Here is a 14,994-nt window from a genome sequence, read left to right as displayed (position 1 = left end):
AGAATGTTCCCTTTGGCTTCCCAGGTTTGACTGTTCCAGTCAGTTCTTTATTGAGCACTTACCCTGTGTATGGCACTCTGCTAGCTATAAAGAGACAGACCTTCCAAGTGATTTAAAGTTTAGAAAATGGACATATGCACACAAAAATGGTGAATAGGGGGCTGGGTCCAGTGTTGCACACTGGTAATTCTGGCTACATGGGAGGCTGAGGCAAGAGAATTGCAAGTTTAAGGTCAGCCCGAGCAACTTAGAACCAAAATTAAAATAAAATAAAAAGGATGAAACTCAGTGGTTAAAAAAAAAAAAAGATGAATGGGTATACAGAGTGTGCTTCAGAGCCTGAGGAGTGGGGCAAACAGTAGGCAAGTGTGTGGAGTTCACAGGAAGTAAGGATATGTCAGCAGTACTAGAGTGAGCTGCAGAAGGAAGCCTTGAAGGCTGGAGGCCAGGTAGGGGGATCCATGAGGAAGTTAAGAGGGAGTTCCAGGTGGAGAACAGCCCTTTTGGATTGGCTAAGCTCTCAGGCACACTCCTATTTCACTGGGGTTCATTCATGTGTCTGAATAACTCACTTGGAATTTTTGATTTTTAAAGCAGCTGACCCCAGAGAAAAAAGATTTAGCCCAGAACACTGAGGATGCACATGAGAACAGCCCAGAGCTCCTTGCAGGTAAGGCTGTAGCTTTTCAGTAAGCCCTGGATTGAAACTGAGGTGGTAGGACATATGGTTTCAAGCTGTCTACTGCACCTTCATCAACATCCTTCTGGGATTTGGGGGGTTGGCTCCCCCTGCCATTGTGGTCTTCTGAGATAGGGCTAGAAATTTCTAATATGGGTTGTATAGTTACAGATAGGTGCACTTGATGGGGAGGGGGAAGGTAACAGGCAGATTTCAGGGCGCTCAGTCTGATTAATTCCCTTATCTTTCCTTTTTTTTTTTTTTTTTTTGTCCCAGGGATTGAACCCAGGGGTGCTCAACCACTGAGCTATATCCTCAGCCTTTCTTTTTATTATTATTTATCTTGAGACAGGGTCTTGCTAAATTGCTTAGGGCCTCTCTAAATTGCTGAGGCTGGCTTTGAATTTGCAATCCTCCTCCTCAGCCTCTGGGAGTCACTGGGATTACAGGCGTGTGACACCACACCTGGCTTTGTATCTTTTCTTGATCATCAGTATTGATAATGTAGCTCTCCCACATATTAGTTGCTGCTCTTTTGAGCTCTGGAAGCTGTTCCTGGTTACAGATCTCACCTCAGTTTTGATGTGTGTTGTGAGGAGGTGTCAGTGTGTGATGTGATGGTATTTATACTGAAGTCTTTTCTTCATACCTGCCTCTACCCAACTCTCAGCCTTCAGGGCCAGCAGCCACAGAGGTAATAGCAGTTCTCATGAATAGTTACTGACAATTGCTGAGCACTATTCTGGATCCTTTAAAGTTTACTAATGCTCTTAGTTCTCAAAACAATCCTATGCAGTATAGGCACCATTATTCTCATTTTTAGGTGAGGAAATTGAGGCTGAGAGAACAATGCCAATAAACTTACACAAGGTCACACAGCTGGTAAATGACAGATCCAGAATTCAAATCCAGGCAGCCTACCTCTGATCTATCTCTAGACAAGCCATATTAGCAGAGATGCTTTCCTATAGATCTTGAGTCCTTCAGACAAAACAGTATCTGGGCTTCAGGAACTTTGGGGACTGTGACTTCAGTCCTTGTGCTCTGTTGCTAAATCCCTCTTTCTAGGGTACAGCTATAACACAGTGCATGCTATCTATGCTTATGCCCAAGATGTATTCCTGAATCATTCTTTCCATTGAACCATGTTTTGAATGTTGTTGGGGGCTGTTTGTTACTGAAAAGAATGCTACAGAGAAGGTTTGTATAAAGCAAATAATCTAGTGTTATAAATTCAGATTTGGAGACTTAAAAAAACATTGTAGTATGTATGCAGTGAGAAAAGGCAAAAGAATAGGTATCTTCTCTCAGAAGGAAGACTGTTAACATTTAGTTCAACACCTTCTGTAGACCCTGGGGAGATGCTAGGCTCTTCCACAAAACTTATTTAGTCCTTATGGTGACCTTGTGGGCTGCATCGCTCCTCCCACAAATTAGACAACTCAGGCTCAGAGGTCAGGTAGAGGACTTAATCTCAGCAAGATGCCTCCAAAGCCCATGCTTTCTCTATTGTGCAACATGAGCCTTAAAATCTGGTTGCTTACAACCAGGTGGGACCTCCTAGAAGATCATTTGAGTTGTTCTTCCCTAAAAAACCTGCAACTGTCAGCAGCATGCATTCTGTGTTCCATGTGGAGAGCTTCAAAGAAGAAAATTGCTGAACAACTGTGTGTTGATGTCCCTGGACATCCATGGTCCATTCACTCAGGAGCCTTTGGTTTATCAGTACTTCCCCCCCCCCTTTTTTTTTTGCCCTCTCTCTTCAGTGGCTACTCCATTCTTTTAAAAGTCCACCCAGCCTCTACTCCCAACATAGCCTCTTGCTTTACACTTACTTTTTTTCCCTCAGTAAACTTGCCAACTTGTATTCCTCCCACTGTAAAGCCTTATTAGTAAGGGAACCTTTACCCTTCAGGCTTGGGGTGGAATCATCCTTTCAGTTTTCTAAGGACCTGTTTGTGTCAGTTATCACTTCTGTACCTTTCCCTCTCTTCTGAGTTCTTTTTCTTTAGCAGGTCAATCCTTCATTTTTTCAAAAGGACATCTCCCATGACTTTTGTCTCCTCCACCTATTCTCAATCTCTCTCTAGCCCATCTCAACCAACATTCTCAAAACAAGCTGCATGTATACTCTCCCCCTTTCCTTTCCTTACACTTTCCCAAACTTAAGAGTATTTCTCTGTGACTTCTGTACTTGCAAGTTCTCTCATTAGGAAGTACTTTTAATCACCAAATTGTGCATTTACCTTTATCATTTCTGAACTATTTACAGAATTTGGCACTGTAAAAGTGACTTACCTGGTTCTCTCTTTTTTGAGCTTTTTTCTTCCACTACCTTCCTCTGGTCATTATTCAACAGTGATCATCCTACACTCCATCTTTATCTTCCATTCCAGCTGTTAACCACTGTGATTCTGGGTTCAAGACTCTCAAATTGGTATGACCTGCCTGTTCTCTCCTAAATGCCAGAAAGGAGCCTTATCTGCTCTAGGTAGCTCCACAGGGAGATCCCATTGGTACCTCAATTTCTTCTCTCCTGATACCTTCCTTCTGCAAACCCCACCCCACTGAGATCAGCTCTTCTTACTTTAGGCTGCCATTAATGGTACCACTATATATCTAGTTCTTTACAGATAAATTAGATTCATTTAATGTCTTCCTGCATTTAGTTTGATATAAGCAAACTTATGACAAAGTGATCCTTCTAAGCTATATAATCAACCATATATTTTTCTAGTCCTTAAAACTCTTCACTGTCTTCCTGTTTGTTTCCTATGGCTAAAAAACTCATTTCTTAGCCTCCTCTGATTCCTGTGAACCCCTCAAACTTATTTGCTAGGATCCCATACCTTATATGTAGGATGTTTTATGCTTTTATATAAAGTTTATTTGCATGACTTTCAGTGTGGAATTCCTTTTCCTTCCCTTATCTGTCTGGTATATCTCTCTTCATCCTCCCCAACCCAGCTCTGGCATCTCCTCAGGGAAGCCTTTCTTCACCCTCCCATGATTAAGTTTCCTTCTCTTTTGTGCCTCTGGGCTGTGTACACATCTTTGCATTCCTCCACCACGTGTGAGCTACTCCCAGGGAAAAGCTCCTTGATTTACATTCCCAGGACAGGCTCAGGAATCATGTATTGACCCACATTGCTTTAAGTTTGCATAAGCGAAATCAGTTAAGAATAGGAAAGCTGCCTATGGGCACTGCAGGAGAAAGGTGAGGCCTGTTCCCCCTGGGCCAGGGGAACCAGAGCTTGGCTGGGAGGAAAGACCTTGATAGTGCAGACTCCATGGACAATCTATGAGTGAAAAGTCGCTGAGGACACCTGAGCCCTCAAGTAAGGGCTTAGTAGTATCCCAGTGGCCCCTTCTAAGGACCAGCTCAAGGGGGATAGGTAGGCCAGAAATCGTTCATACAGCGTCTGCCTGCTCCTTAAGACCCCACAGCTGAAGTTTTTGCTCTGGACAGGACCAGATGATAGAGATGGGGTGAGAGGAATCTTTATAAGATGAAGCGGGCCTGTTTTCTCCTAGAGATCAGCGGGCAAGCAGAAAACAAGAGGCTTAAGAGGGGCAGCCTCCATCAGAGCGTGGAGGAAATGGAAGCTCCCCATTCTGCCAGCGCCCCGGGCACGCCAGAGATCTGCCCGCGCCGCCTGGAGCCCACCGCGGCCTCCCTCACCGTGAGCAGGGAGGAGCGCCGCACGGTCCACGTCCAGGCTCCCGTGCCAGACAGGGCGAGCCCGGGGAGAGTTCTGGAGGTAACCCGGCGAGCACTACGCGGAAGGGCGCGGCGGGAGATGCGGGCACCTGGACGTTACGGAGTCCTCATCCCGGGCTCCCTTTGCTCCCGCAGGATGCACTGTGGCTGCAGGAAGTCTCCAATCTGTCCGAGTGGCTGAGTCCCGGTCATGGACCCTGAGCTGGACCGCTACTGAGAGTCCTCGGGGACGGGAAGGGGCAGTTGGCCGCGAAGTTGTTGCTTCAATAAACCTGCACAGCGCACCTTGTCTGTCTGTTTCAGTGCTGGGGCTGTACGCTGGGGCGGAGCCGGGCGCTGGGGCGGGGTCAGGGGCCTGCGCCGCCGCCTGACGTCATCCGCGCTGCCGCGGGCTCGCGTCACTGGTGCGCGCCGCGGGTGCGGGCGCGATGGCGGCGCTGGGCGGGGATGGGCTGCGCCTGCTGTCGGTCTCACGGCCTGAGCGGCAGCCGGAGTCAGCGGCGCTGGGCAGCCCGGGTCCCGGGCTGTGCTGCTGGGTGTCGGTGTTCTCCTGCCTCAGCCTTGCCTGCTCTTACGTGGGCAGCCTGTACGTCTGGAAGAGCGAGCTGCCCAGGTGCGGGGGCTGCGCGCGCCGCCGGAACCCGCGCCCCCGAGAGGCGGGGCTGCGGGCGGAGTTTTGGCGAGCCGGGGGCGGGCCGCGCTCACAGGTGGTGGCTGCGGTGGGGGGGGGGGTCCCTGAACTTACTGTCACCCTCGTAGGGACCACCCTGCCGTCATCAAGCGGCGTTTCACCAGTGTCCTGGTGGTTTCCAGTCTCTCACCCCTCTGCGTGCTGCTTTGGAGGGAACTAACGGGCATCCAGGTGCGAAGGAGGCGGGACAAAGTGCAAAGGGGGAATGAACTCAGGGGTCTTTGTGGGAGAGAGCAAGACTGATGCCCCCTTTCCTGTGGCTCAGCCAGGCACATCCCTGCTCACCCTGATGGGCTTCAGGCTGGAGGGCATTTTCCCAGCAGCACTGCTGCCCCTGCTGCTGACCATGGTGAGTTCTACAGCTTTATCTCTTTTCTGTTCTTTGTCACTAGCACGGTGTGTCCTTTGTAGCCGTTTTGTTATCTTGGTTGTGTCTGTCTTTTTGGCTGATGGGAGACAATTTGTGATATGGCCCTAGGGTCCTGGGTATGCACAGATGGGAAATTAGAGAATTCAGGAAGCCCGAAGTCTCCTGAGGCTGGTCAAGGGCAAAGGTCTGGGTAAGGTCAGTAAATATGGTGGAAGTATTTCCTTTAATCTCTGCTGTTTTTCTGCTCCCAGATCCTTTTCCTGGGTCCACTGATGCAACTCTCTCTGGATTGCCCTTGTGATCTGGCAGATGGGCTGAAGGTGGTCCTTGGTGAGTCTTTAAGACAGAAAAGAAAAAAAAATAGGCATAGGCAGTCCAAGCCAGGAGTCTGTGGGCTCTTGGTTATATCTGAATAGGAGACATGAGATGTGTTTCCTCATCAGTAAAATTGTATCGTATTGCTGGGGGTCTTCTAAGAGTTGGTTCCTAGAGGCCAAGGAGGCCCTTCTGGATCCCAGCAGTATTTGCTGCGGGTTGGAGAGTATTATCTGCCTCTTTTCCATCCTTGACTTCCTGAAAGCAGAACTGGTTTTGGTTAAATTTTGATGTCTCTAGAGTTTACTACCAGGCTCTCCTGCCTCAGCTACTAATGCCTTCCCTTTTAATCATCTCAAGATATTGTTTTGCATTGGGTCTGGTAAAGTTTGATTGCCTCCTTCTTCACTCCTGTTCTCAGAAATATTGATGCCTGATCTGCACTTGGCTGGAATAAAGTTCTGGGGGAAGGGCCTCTGGGATCTCACTGTTCAATAGCTAGTCGTTCATTGTGTGTTCTGAATCTGCTTCCCAGCCCCTCGCTCCTGGGCCCGCTGCCTCACAGACATGCGTTGGCTGCGGAACCAAGTGATTGCGCCCCTGACAGAGGAGCTGGTATTCCGGGCCTGTATGCTGCCCATGTTAGCACCATGCATGGGCCTGGGCCCTGCTGTGTTCACCTGCCCACTCTTCTTTGGAGTTGGTGAGTCTGTTTAACCTGATCCTGCTAAGATGTTCCCAGTGTGAGACCTGAGAATGGGGCTGGGAGTGAGGGGTGGGCCTGGAGGGAAGGTCAGAGGGATAAAATTTGGTTCTTGCCTTCCTCGCAGCCCATTTTCACCACATTATTGAGCAGCTGCGTTTCCGCCAGAGCAGTGTGGGGAGCATCTTCTTGTCTGCAGGTGAGTCCTAGAGAGCTTGCCTGGGGGTAGTCCTGGGTTGGGGTGCCCCAATAGCCACTCTAAAGAAAGGATTGGAAACAGAGGGCTATATAGTATTGGAGAGACCACTGAGAGTTGGGGTGCAGAGGACAGATGTAGGTGATAGGACACGTGGCCTCTGCCTTGGGGGAAGGGGGTGATCTCTGGTTGATGGGTGGGCAGTGCTGGGGCAGGGTGGGTGTGCAGGTGTGGTCACTCGAAGCCTCCCGTCTCCAGCGTTCCAGTTCTCCTATACAGCTGTCTTCGGTGCCTACACTGCTTTCCTCTTCATCCGCACAGGTTGGTCCTTAGTATCTCATGGGTCTCCAGGGGCTTGGGGGCCCACAGGAGTGGGTGGGAGAATGGGAATACTGTGTTGTTCTAGGAGCAACAAAATTTCTTCTACCACAGTCGTTGAGACAAGCTGAGCCAGGGCCCTCAGCTTGGTGAGGTCTGAGAGGTGGAAGGAAGCAGAGGCCATGGTATGTGGGTGGATGGGTTTTTCCCCCCACCCCCAATGAGCTCCTATTTCAAGGGATGAGGGTCACTAGCCCTGGAAGGGCCAGAAAAGATGATAGGGCTGCTTTATAAGTTGTACTGTCTCCTCTCCTCAGGACACCTGATTGGGCCTGTTCTCTGCCACTCCTTCTGCAATTACATGGGCTTCCCAGCTGTGTGTGCTGCCCTGGAACATCCGCAGAGGCGGCCCCTTCTGGCAGGCTATGCCCTGGGTGTGGGACTCTTCCTGCTTCTACTCCAACCCCTCACCAACCCCAAGCTCTACGGCAGCCTTCCCCTTTGTGTGCTTTTGGAGCGGGCAGGGGACTCAGAGGCTCTCCTGTGCTCCTGACCTTCACTCCTGTGTACACTCCAGTGAACTCTCATGGGCTCCGTGGCCCCTCCCCATCAAGGGGTACTGCAGGGAGGGGCTGGCCAGGGTCCCCGAGATCTCAGGAATTTTTATAGGGGATTGAAGCCAGAGCTAGTTGAATCCCAGGGACCAAGAGAAAGGAGCAGATATCCAAAGGATGCAGCCCCTCTTGAAAGGGGGCGAGGAGCAACTGGGAGTGAGGGGACCAAGGGACAGGTCCTAGGAGCTGTGCACTCCCTTCCTCACTTTGGACTATTGCTTCTCCTAGCTCCTCTGCCCCCTTCTGCCTCTGAAAAGCTGCTCAGGGGTTTTTATTTATAAAACCCCTCCCCCAAACTTCCAGGGTTTTCTCATTGTCTTTTTGCATCAGAACTTTGTATTGGGGTATTAAAGAGATTTAACTTGGGTAACATGGCCTTGAACCTTTGGGAATTCATCTATTTGGGGTCTTGGGAAACACTTCAGGCCGCTTATGGGAGTGTGTCCACCCTTCCCCCCACTATCTTGAACACTACCCTTTGGGCACTTCACCCTAATAGGCATTTCCTGGGAATAGAGGACAGGATAGGGACCTTTGGCTGCTGAGGCCATGGCTTCTGCCTTCCTGAACGACATCCCAAGTCCTAGCATAAATGGGTTTGAGACTGCAGGTATGGGCCCTGTTCATCCTAAGCCTGTACCTTGACTGTTGGGGTCAAGGAGTGGGACCCATGGTCCTAACCCTAGTGATAAAGAACCTTTAGCCTTTGTTCGGGTGTAGGCTCAACCAAGGCCTTCAAGAAATCAGTCCAGAATGGAAGAGGAACCCTCTCCAAATTTCTCAGAAGTGAAGGCTTCTGATTCTCTCTACCTGACCACTGCCACGGTGCCTCACCTAGCCACTGAAGAAACTCAGAACAAAGGCTACAGACCCAAGAACAGCAGGGACTCTACCAAGCCATCTGGTAACTAGAGGTTCTTTCTTAGAACCTGCTAGTGTTCTGTCTGTCCCTCACCTCACTTTTAGAATGGTTCTTATTGCCCTACCTGGAATCTTTTCCCTTTTTATTCTTAAAAGAATATCCTTTTAGGTCCCATTCTGTACTCAAGGAATTTGTCCCAAAGTCCCCTTTCTTGAAGAAGTTGGTGGTTAAAGGAAATGGATGTATAGTCACTTCCCTTTGACACTCTCAGGTTGGCTGTGACAAGATCATATTCACCTAGATCCAAAGGGCAGTCTCAGAGCCAGGTGGTACACGCTTGTAATCCCAGTGACTCAGGAGGCTGAGACAGTTGCTAAGTCCCTAAGCAACTTAGCAAGACCCTTTCTCAAAAAATAGAAAGTGGACAGGAGATGTAGCTCAGTGGTAAAGTGCTCTGCGTTCAATCCCCAGGACCAGAAAAATGAAATAAAGGGCAACATCACCGTCACACACCTTCTTCCTTAAGGAGCTTTCCTCTTCCCCAGCCTGTGTGGCAGCTGTTGGAGACAGAGGAGTGAGCAGGGGCCTGTTTTAGAGGGTACATTTGGGAACCTGGGTCCACTGCCTTGCTCAATTCAGAGGTCTATGACCAGAACCGCAAGAACACCCAGAAGACAGGCCTGCAGGGTGCTGTTTCCTGCCTGGTTCCCTCTGGGAGCTAGCAGATCTGGACTCTCTCCCCTTCCTCAAAGTCCAGCATTTCCTCCATCAGCCCTCTCCTCTCCTGCTCAGGAACTGCTTACCTCTGCCTGCAGTCCTCACCTATGGTGGAGGAACGGGAGGGCATTGATACAGCCAGGGTTACTGTCCCCATGGCAGGTGAGGGACTGAGGCTCAGGATTCTCTATGGCCAGTTTGGATGGGCAGGGGAGGACCTATGAGACTTGATCCAGGGACGCTGCTGACCTCCCACCAACAGCCTCACACTGAACACATCACAAACATCTCTGTGGTGGTCCCATTCCCTAGGGTCTCCCCAGAAGGTGCCCGGAAGGTGCTGACTGTACTTAGCTCTGCACTGACTGGAGGTAGGAGGTTGGCCACAGTGTGTCTGGGAAGCAGGTCTGCCAGAGTCTGGATTTGGTCTCTTTTTGTCTCTTTGTAATTATGGAGCCCTGGAAAAGCTATCTAATGTGTGACTAGATTTGTGTCAAGGTGGGCAGTTAATAGTTACCCAGTGCTTAGAACAAACCCTAAACAAGTTTAGTAACAGCTGATCCTTTGGGGGATATGTGTATAATAGACACTCAGTAGTGGCAGAAAATGGCCACAGTTGTCATCCTTGCTACCCTCCAAGGAGGATAAAAACAACTGGTCTGCCCCTGGTGCCCATGGGGAGTTTTAGAGAGAGAGCCCTACCCACTCTGCCTCTGGGCTGGGGCTGCTGCACAGAACCCAGTGTGGAGGGCAGGGAAAAGCCAGTTTTATTGAGGAAATTTCCCAAGACATGGGGCTTAAGTCTCCCCTGCCAGGAATTAGGACCCCCTAAGCTTTTACCCCCAGGTCATAAGACCACCTTCCCCACCTGTAGTCCCCCACAAGGAGAAGACCTTATTTGGCAAGAGATGAATATGTGAGCAACTATCCACCAGTGGAGAACAGGGAATGGGCTGTAGGTGATGGCTCTGCTGTCCCACTGGAGACAGGACCTCCAGGGCCAGCCCTGCCTGCCCTCAGGCACTGGCTGGCCTGGGCCTGCTCTGGCAACACAGCTTATTTCGAAGGTATGGGGTGAGGATGGCCAGGCTGCCAGTCTTGGGCAAGATCAGTCAATCTCCAGGATGAGGTCATCGCCTTCCAGTGTCATGTCCTTAGTCACATGGACCTTGCAGACAGTACCCTCTATGGGCGAAGTAACCACAGTCTCCATCTTCATGGCACTGAGCACACACAGGGGTTGACCCTTGACTACCTTGGCTCCTGCTGCCACCTTGATGTCTATCACCTTCCCAGGCATGGGCGCTCCGATCTGGCCCTTCACATCCTTCAGAGCCTTGGGGTGGAAGTGCATCTCCTACAGACAGGGCAAAAGGGCATGAGATACTGGGCCCAGCCCACCCACCATCTGGCTGGTCCTGGGGGAGCCGCACCTTCATGGCCTGTGTGTCCTTGACCAGGATGGACCGCAGCTGCCCGTTGAGCTCAAAGAAGACCTGCCTCTGGCCAGCCCGGTTCAGGTCACTCACAGCCAAGGCTTTGATGTGCAGTGTCTTGCCTCGCTCCAGCTCCACCTGCAGGGAGGGTGTGGGGGCCCAGAGCTGGGGCAGAGGGCAATAAGGAGAGCAGGCCCCTGACCCCACCACAGGGAAGTCTTTTGCCCTGGGTTTTGGCTGCTCACATGTAAAGGCCTAGCTCCTGTTCTCTTAAGGGTCCTTTCTGCTCCCAAAGCTCCTGAGACTGGGAGAGAACCCAACCAAATCTGAAGCTCTAGGGCAGGGGTGCTGGGACAGTGTGAATAAGCACCAGAGCCACTGACCTCAAACTCTTCTGCAATTCTGGGGCCCTGCAGGAAGAGGCGGGTATTGAGGCTGTCCAGGGGGCCAAAGGTAGCAGTGAAATCCTTGAATTGGGCAAAGACATCAGGATACATGGCCGCTGAGAGCACATCCTCTGGGGTAATCTCCTCTCCATGCCGCTCTACCAACTCCTTCTCCAGTGCCTGCAGGTTCAGGGGAGGGAGGGAAGCCCCAGGCCGCCCCTCTACCCTTGGCAGGTCCTTCAGCACCTGGGGAGTAAAAGCAGAGGGTCAGACCTGATTTTCTGCAGGTCCAGCTCCCACCCTCACAGCATGCTGGGCCTTCCCTACCTTAGAGCGAAAGGGCTCAGGGAACCCCCCATGGGGGACACCAATGTAGCCCTGCAGGAACTCCACCACAGAGCGGGGGAAGGACAGCTCTTCTGCCTGTGCTTCAGCCTCTGCTCGGCTCAATCCATTCTGCACCATGAACTGGGCCAGGTCCCCCACAATCTTGGAAGAGGGCGTCACCTGAGAAGGGTCTCTAAGTTAGGACAGCAGGCATCTTATTAGAGGCCCAGGGAGGAGTATACAGGATTGTGTGTCAGGTGAGAGCACTGGGCCTGGCTCACCTTGATAAGGTCACCCAGCATCTGGTTGGCCTCCACATAGGCCTTCTTGACCTCCTTAAACTTGGATCCGAGTCCCATGCTGTGGGCCTGGAAGTGCAGGTTGGTGTACTGGCCCCCCGGGATCTCATTTTCATACACGTCTGAGTTGCCAGACTTCATGGTAGCCGTGCAGTCAAAAGCTGAGTACAGTCCCCGAGCCCCCTCCCAGTACTCGCTGTAGTCGAACACGCGCTCCAAAGGCACCTCTGCAGGGAGGCCAAAATCAGGAAGGCTTGGCAAGGTACTAGGCCCCCAGGGTTCCTCCCAGGACCATGGGGTACTTAGGTTCTAGGTATGCCAGACTATACTGGGCTGGTAGTGGCTGTAATTGTGAGGGGCATGGCCATGGGCTGCCCTCTTCCTACCTGTGTCCAGGGGAGTCCCTCTGGTACAGGCAACCAAGGCACCCATGCTGGGCTGTGAGGTCATCCCAGACATGGAGTCAGCTGCCACATCCACCACATCAGCCCCAGCCTGGGCACAGGCCAGCATAGCTGCCACACCTGCCCCTGACGTGTCATGGGTGTGGATGTGCAGTGGGAGGTCAGGGAAGCGGTCCCGGAGAGAGCTGACCAGCATGGTACAGGCTGCTGGCTTCAGCAGCCCTGCCATGTCCTGGAGAAAGTAGGGAGGAGAGACATGGTAAGGAGAGGCCTGATGTGGGGGACATTATGGGTGGTACAGAGAGCAAGAGATGGGCAAGTGGCCTGGCACCTTGATGCACAGGATGTGGGTGCCAGCTCGCACCAGCTCTTCAGCCAAGCCCATGTAGTACTGCAGTGAGTATTTAGTACGGCTGGGGTCAGCCACATCGCCTGTGTAGGAAATGGCAGCCTCCACCACACCCCCAGCACTGCCTGCCGCCTCCATGCCGAGCAGCATGTTGGGCAAGTAGTTGAGGGAGTCAAAGATCCGGAAGACGTCCATGCCGTTCTCTTTGGCCACCTCACAGAACCTGAGTGGGTGAGAAACAAGGAGTGAGCCCCACCTACTCCCTGCATTTCCTTCTCCAGTTCCTGGCCTGGCTACTCTACAGCCTCTAGGGATTGAAGTCTGGCCTGACAGAGGAATAGGAGCCCAACTGTGTGGACAGGGCCTTTTCCAGGGCAGCCTGGGCAGGCAGATTCACCACCGATGCATCCGTACCGGCAGAGCTGCATCCTGTGGTAGTCAAGTGCCATGTAGTCATTGGCGTGCCCGGGGCTGGAGGATCAGCGGGGATTCTCTGCTTTGCAAGGAGTAGGGCCGTGGGGGAGCGCCCAGGACAAGGAGTCCCGAGGCCTGAGTTTGAACCCCAGCTCTGTACTGAGTGGCCCTCACAAGGTAACCACTGGCTCATGAGTGATCTAGAAGCCCTTTGGGTTCTGCCATAACAATTCTGCACTTCATGACACTTCCAAACAGCAGTCCCGCAGGGTATGGCCACACACACTTGGTATTTAGCCCGCTGTGGGGAGCATAGGCCGTTGCCCTGTGGCCTGGCACCCCAAAAGCCCCACCAGCAGTGTCTGCCCACCCTGTCCCAGGCTCACTTGAAGACTACGTTGTCGGGATAATTGGTGTAGCCCACAGCATTGGCCCCCCGCAGCAGCATCTGGAATGGGATGTTGGGGATGAGCTCCCGGAGCTCCTGCAGCCGGCGCCAGGGGCACTCATATAGGAAGCGCATGGCGACATCAAATGTGGCCCCTGCCAAAGGATGGAGAGAGGTCTAGGTCAGCTCCACACGCTGCAGCTCTGTGGCCTGAGCCTCCAGCCCCTGCTCCCTCGTGCTCCCAGCCGGTGCTCAGGGTGCTCAGGCCCACGTGTCCCTTCCCTCGGTGCCTGACTCCTTATCTCTCAGGTCCTCCTCCCCTGCTCCTCTGTGCCGTGCCTGTGCCTGCAGCATGCTCAGCCCAGCTCCTGGATCTTGGCTCTGAAGCTGGTTTTGTGCCTTCTTCAGTCTTTGGTTTTCTTTCTCTCCCTCTCTCCCCCTCCCCCTCCGCTCTCTCTGTAACGGGTATTGAACCGCAGGGTGCTTCAGGGCTGGGGTTGAGGCTCAGTGTAGAGCACTTGCCTAGCAAGTGAGGCACTGGGTCCAGGCAACGGAGACCTATTGAGGACCACATGGATGGAAAAGAGGATCCCTAAGATCAGCACGGCATATAAATAAATGAATAAAATAAAGGTCTATCAACAACCCAAAATATATATAAGAATGTTTTTTAAAATAATTTGAAACAGGCCTGGCTAAGTTGCCCAGGCTGGCCTAGAACTTGCAACCCTCCTGCCTCAGCCTCCTGAAAGCTGGGATCACAGGCGTGTACTACTGCAGCTGGCTTCTTTGGTCTTCCTCAGTATCCCCAGAGGCTTGCACCTTTAGGGCCGGCCACTCAAGGGGCCTGATTTTTGCCAGCACTGCCCTTTAGCCTACCTCCCCAGTTCTCCATGCTGAAGAGCTTGTTGAAGCTGTGGGCAACATAGGGTGCGATCCTTTTTAGATCATGAGTGCGCACACGAGTGGCCAGCAGTGACTGGTGGGCATCCCTGAATGTCGTGTCCATCAGCAGCAGCCCCTGGTGGTTCCGCACAGCTCGAGCAAAGCCCTCTGGCCCTTCCCGCAGAAGGATGTCTCTGAAACCAGCTGGGGGTGGGCCTAGGGCATACAAAGACAGTAATGCCCATCCTGCAGATGACAATCTCTCATATTCCCCATGAGTTGGCAGAATGGATCTCTTACCTATGGGCACCGCAGGGACAACAGGGTCCGTGGGACTGGGGCTGGCTTTGACAGGGATTGGGGTGGTGGGGCCATTCACCATGACGTGTCCTAGGGGAGAGAGCAGGCAGTACGTCAGGGAAGGCTGGGAAGAGGTTGATTCGGGCCATGTGAGTAGGTGGGCTCAGGGATGGGGGCATTCCTCCAGGACACCCGGTTCTCCAGCTGCCCCTGTCCTCTCCAAAGCCACGGACTCCTGGGTCCAGGCAGTGGAGACCTATTGAGGACCACATGGATGGAAAAGAGGATCCCTAAGACGAGGAGCAAGGAAGATGCAGGATCAGAACAAGGGCAGGGCTGAGGGGCAGAGGGCCAGAGGCAGGCATGGGGAGCGGGGAGGGGAGAGGGCAGTGGGGCGGACCGAGGTAGTGCAGCAGCTTCTGGGCCCGGTTCTGCACAGGCCGCAGCTGGAATAACTCAGGATTCTCATCGATGAACTGCGTGTCCACGGTGCCTGCCAGGAACTGCTGGTTGTTGAGCACATTCTGCAGGAAGGGGATGTTGGTCTGTAGGACAGAGGTGGGTAGGAGGGTGTCACCATGCAGCATGGACAGGGCAGAAAGAAAAGAGGAGGCTGCAGG

The 14,994-nt window shown here is 52.4% G+C and overlaps 3 protein-coding genes across 12 annotated transcripts in view; 2 read left to right on the top strand and 1 right to left on the bottom strand.

Annotated features, from left to right (window-relative positions):
• Top6bl (TOP6B like initiator of meiotic double strand breaks) overlaps positions 1 to 4,680 on the top strand; it is a 94,368-nt gene extending 89,688 nt beyond the window's left edge. The window contains exons 14-16 of the mRNA XM_046445137.2: positions 595 to 670; positions 4,214 to 4,440; positions 4,536 to 4,680. Of these exons, the coding sequence (XP_046301093.1) occupies positions 595 to 670; positions 4,214 to 4,440; positions 4,536 to 4,601 (369 nt within the window). The 3' untranslated portion in view covers positions 4,602 to 4,680. The remainder of the gene's footprint in view (positions 1 to 594; positions 671 to 4,213; positions 4,441 to 4,535) is intronic.
• A 119-nt stretch (positions 4,681 to 4,799) lies between these two features.
• Rce1 (Ras converting CAAX endopeptidase 1) lies at positions 4,800 to 7,977 on the top strand. Of its 4 annotated transcripts, XM_046445135.2 has the most exons (9): positions 4,800 to 5,013; positions 5,160 to 5,262; positions 5,357 to 5,440; positions 5,713 to 5,791; positions 6,312 to 6,479; positions 6,607 to 6,678; positions 6,934 to 6,996; positions 7,082 to 7,178; positions 7,311 to 7,449. In XM_046445135.2, the coding sequence occupies exons 1-8, from the start codon at positions 4,829 to 4,831 to the stop codon at positions 7,144 to 7,146; spliced, it is 819 nt and encodes a 272-aa protein (XP_046301091.1). In that variant the 5' UTR covers positions 4,800 to 4,828; the 3' UTR covers positions 7,147 to 7,178; positions 7,311 to 7,449. The 4 variants fall into 4 exon arrangements, with proteins under 4 accessions (XP_046301091.1, XP_058435437.1, XP_046301090.1 ...); XM_046445134.2 differs by lacking the exon at positions 7,082 to 7,178 and having other exon boundaries at positions 4,803 to 5,013; positions 7,311 to 7,977; XM_046445136.2 differs by lacking the exon at positions 7,082 to 7,178 and having other exon boundaries at positions 4,996 to 5,013; positions 5,361 to 5,440; positions 7,311 to 7,977.
• Positions 7,978 to 9,930: 1,953 nt separating this feature from the next.
• Positions 9,931 to 14,994, bottom strand: part of Pc (pyruvate carboxylase) — a 105,317-nt gene continuing 100,253 nt past the window's right edge. For all 7 annotated transcript variants that reach the window (XM_046445128.2, XM_046445130.2, XM_046445125.2 and 4 more), the window contains 11 exons: positions 14,775 to 14,919; positions 14,375 to 14,464; positions 14,069 to 14,290; positions 13,188 to 13,344; positions 12,370 to 12,610; positions 12,021 to 12,270; positions 11,617 to 11,861; positions 11,336 to 11,515; positions 11,006 to 11,254; positions 10,620 to 10,760; positions 9,931 to 10,543 (listed from right to left, as the gene is read on the bottom strand). In XM_046445128.2, coding sequence (XP_046301084.1) covers positions 10,295 to 10,543; positions 10,620 to 10,760; positions 11,006 to 11,254; positions 11,336 to 11,515; positions 11,617 to 11,861; positions 12,021 to 12,270; positions 12,370 to 12,610; positions 13,188 to 13,344; positions 14,069 to 14,290; positions 14,375 to 14,464; positions 14,775 to 14,919 — 2,169 coding nt within the window. In that variant the 3' untranslated portion in view covers positions 9,931 to 10,294. The remainder of the gene's footprint in view (positions 10,544 to 10,619; positions 10,761 to 11,005; positions 11,255 to 11,335; positions 11,516 to 11,616; positions 11,862 to 12,020; positions 12,271 to 12,369; positions 12,611 to 13,187; positions 13,345 to 14,068; positions 14,291 to 14,374; positions 14,465 to 14,774; positions 14,920 to 14,994) is intronic.

This window comes from Marmota monax, unplaced genomic scaffold (genome assembly GCF_021218885.2).
Source record: "Marmota monax isolate L192 unplaced genomic scaffold, Marmota_monax_Labrador192_F-V1.1 WCK01_AAM20220418_F8-fsc00038, whole genome shotgun sequence".
Lineage (NCBI taxonomy): Eukaryota > Metazoa > Chordata > Mammalia > Rodentia > Sciuridae > Marmota > Marmota monax.
The sequence above is the reverse complement of the archived record's forward strand: the minus strand, read 5'-3'. Positions and strand labels throughout refer to the sequence as shown.

Bases quoted from the DNA above. Each gene is read 5' to 3' on its own strand.
- Rce1 (XM_046445134.2), top strand. From the start codon at position 4,829: ATGGCGGCGCTGGGCGGGGATGGGCTGCGCCTGCTGTCGGTCTCACGG. The intron at 6,480-6,606 runs GTGAGTCTGTTT...CCTTCCTCGCAG, and splicing joins CCCACTCTTCTTTGGAGTTG to CCCATTTTCACCACATTATT. The intron at 6,997-7,310 runs GTTGGTCCTTAG...TCCTCTCCTCAG, and splicing joins TTTCCTCTTCATCCGCACAG to GACACCTGATTGGGCCTGTT.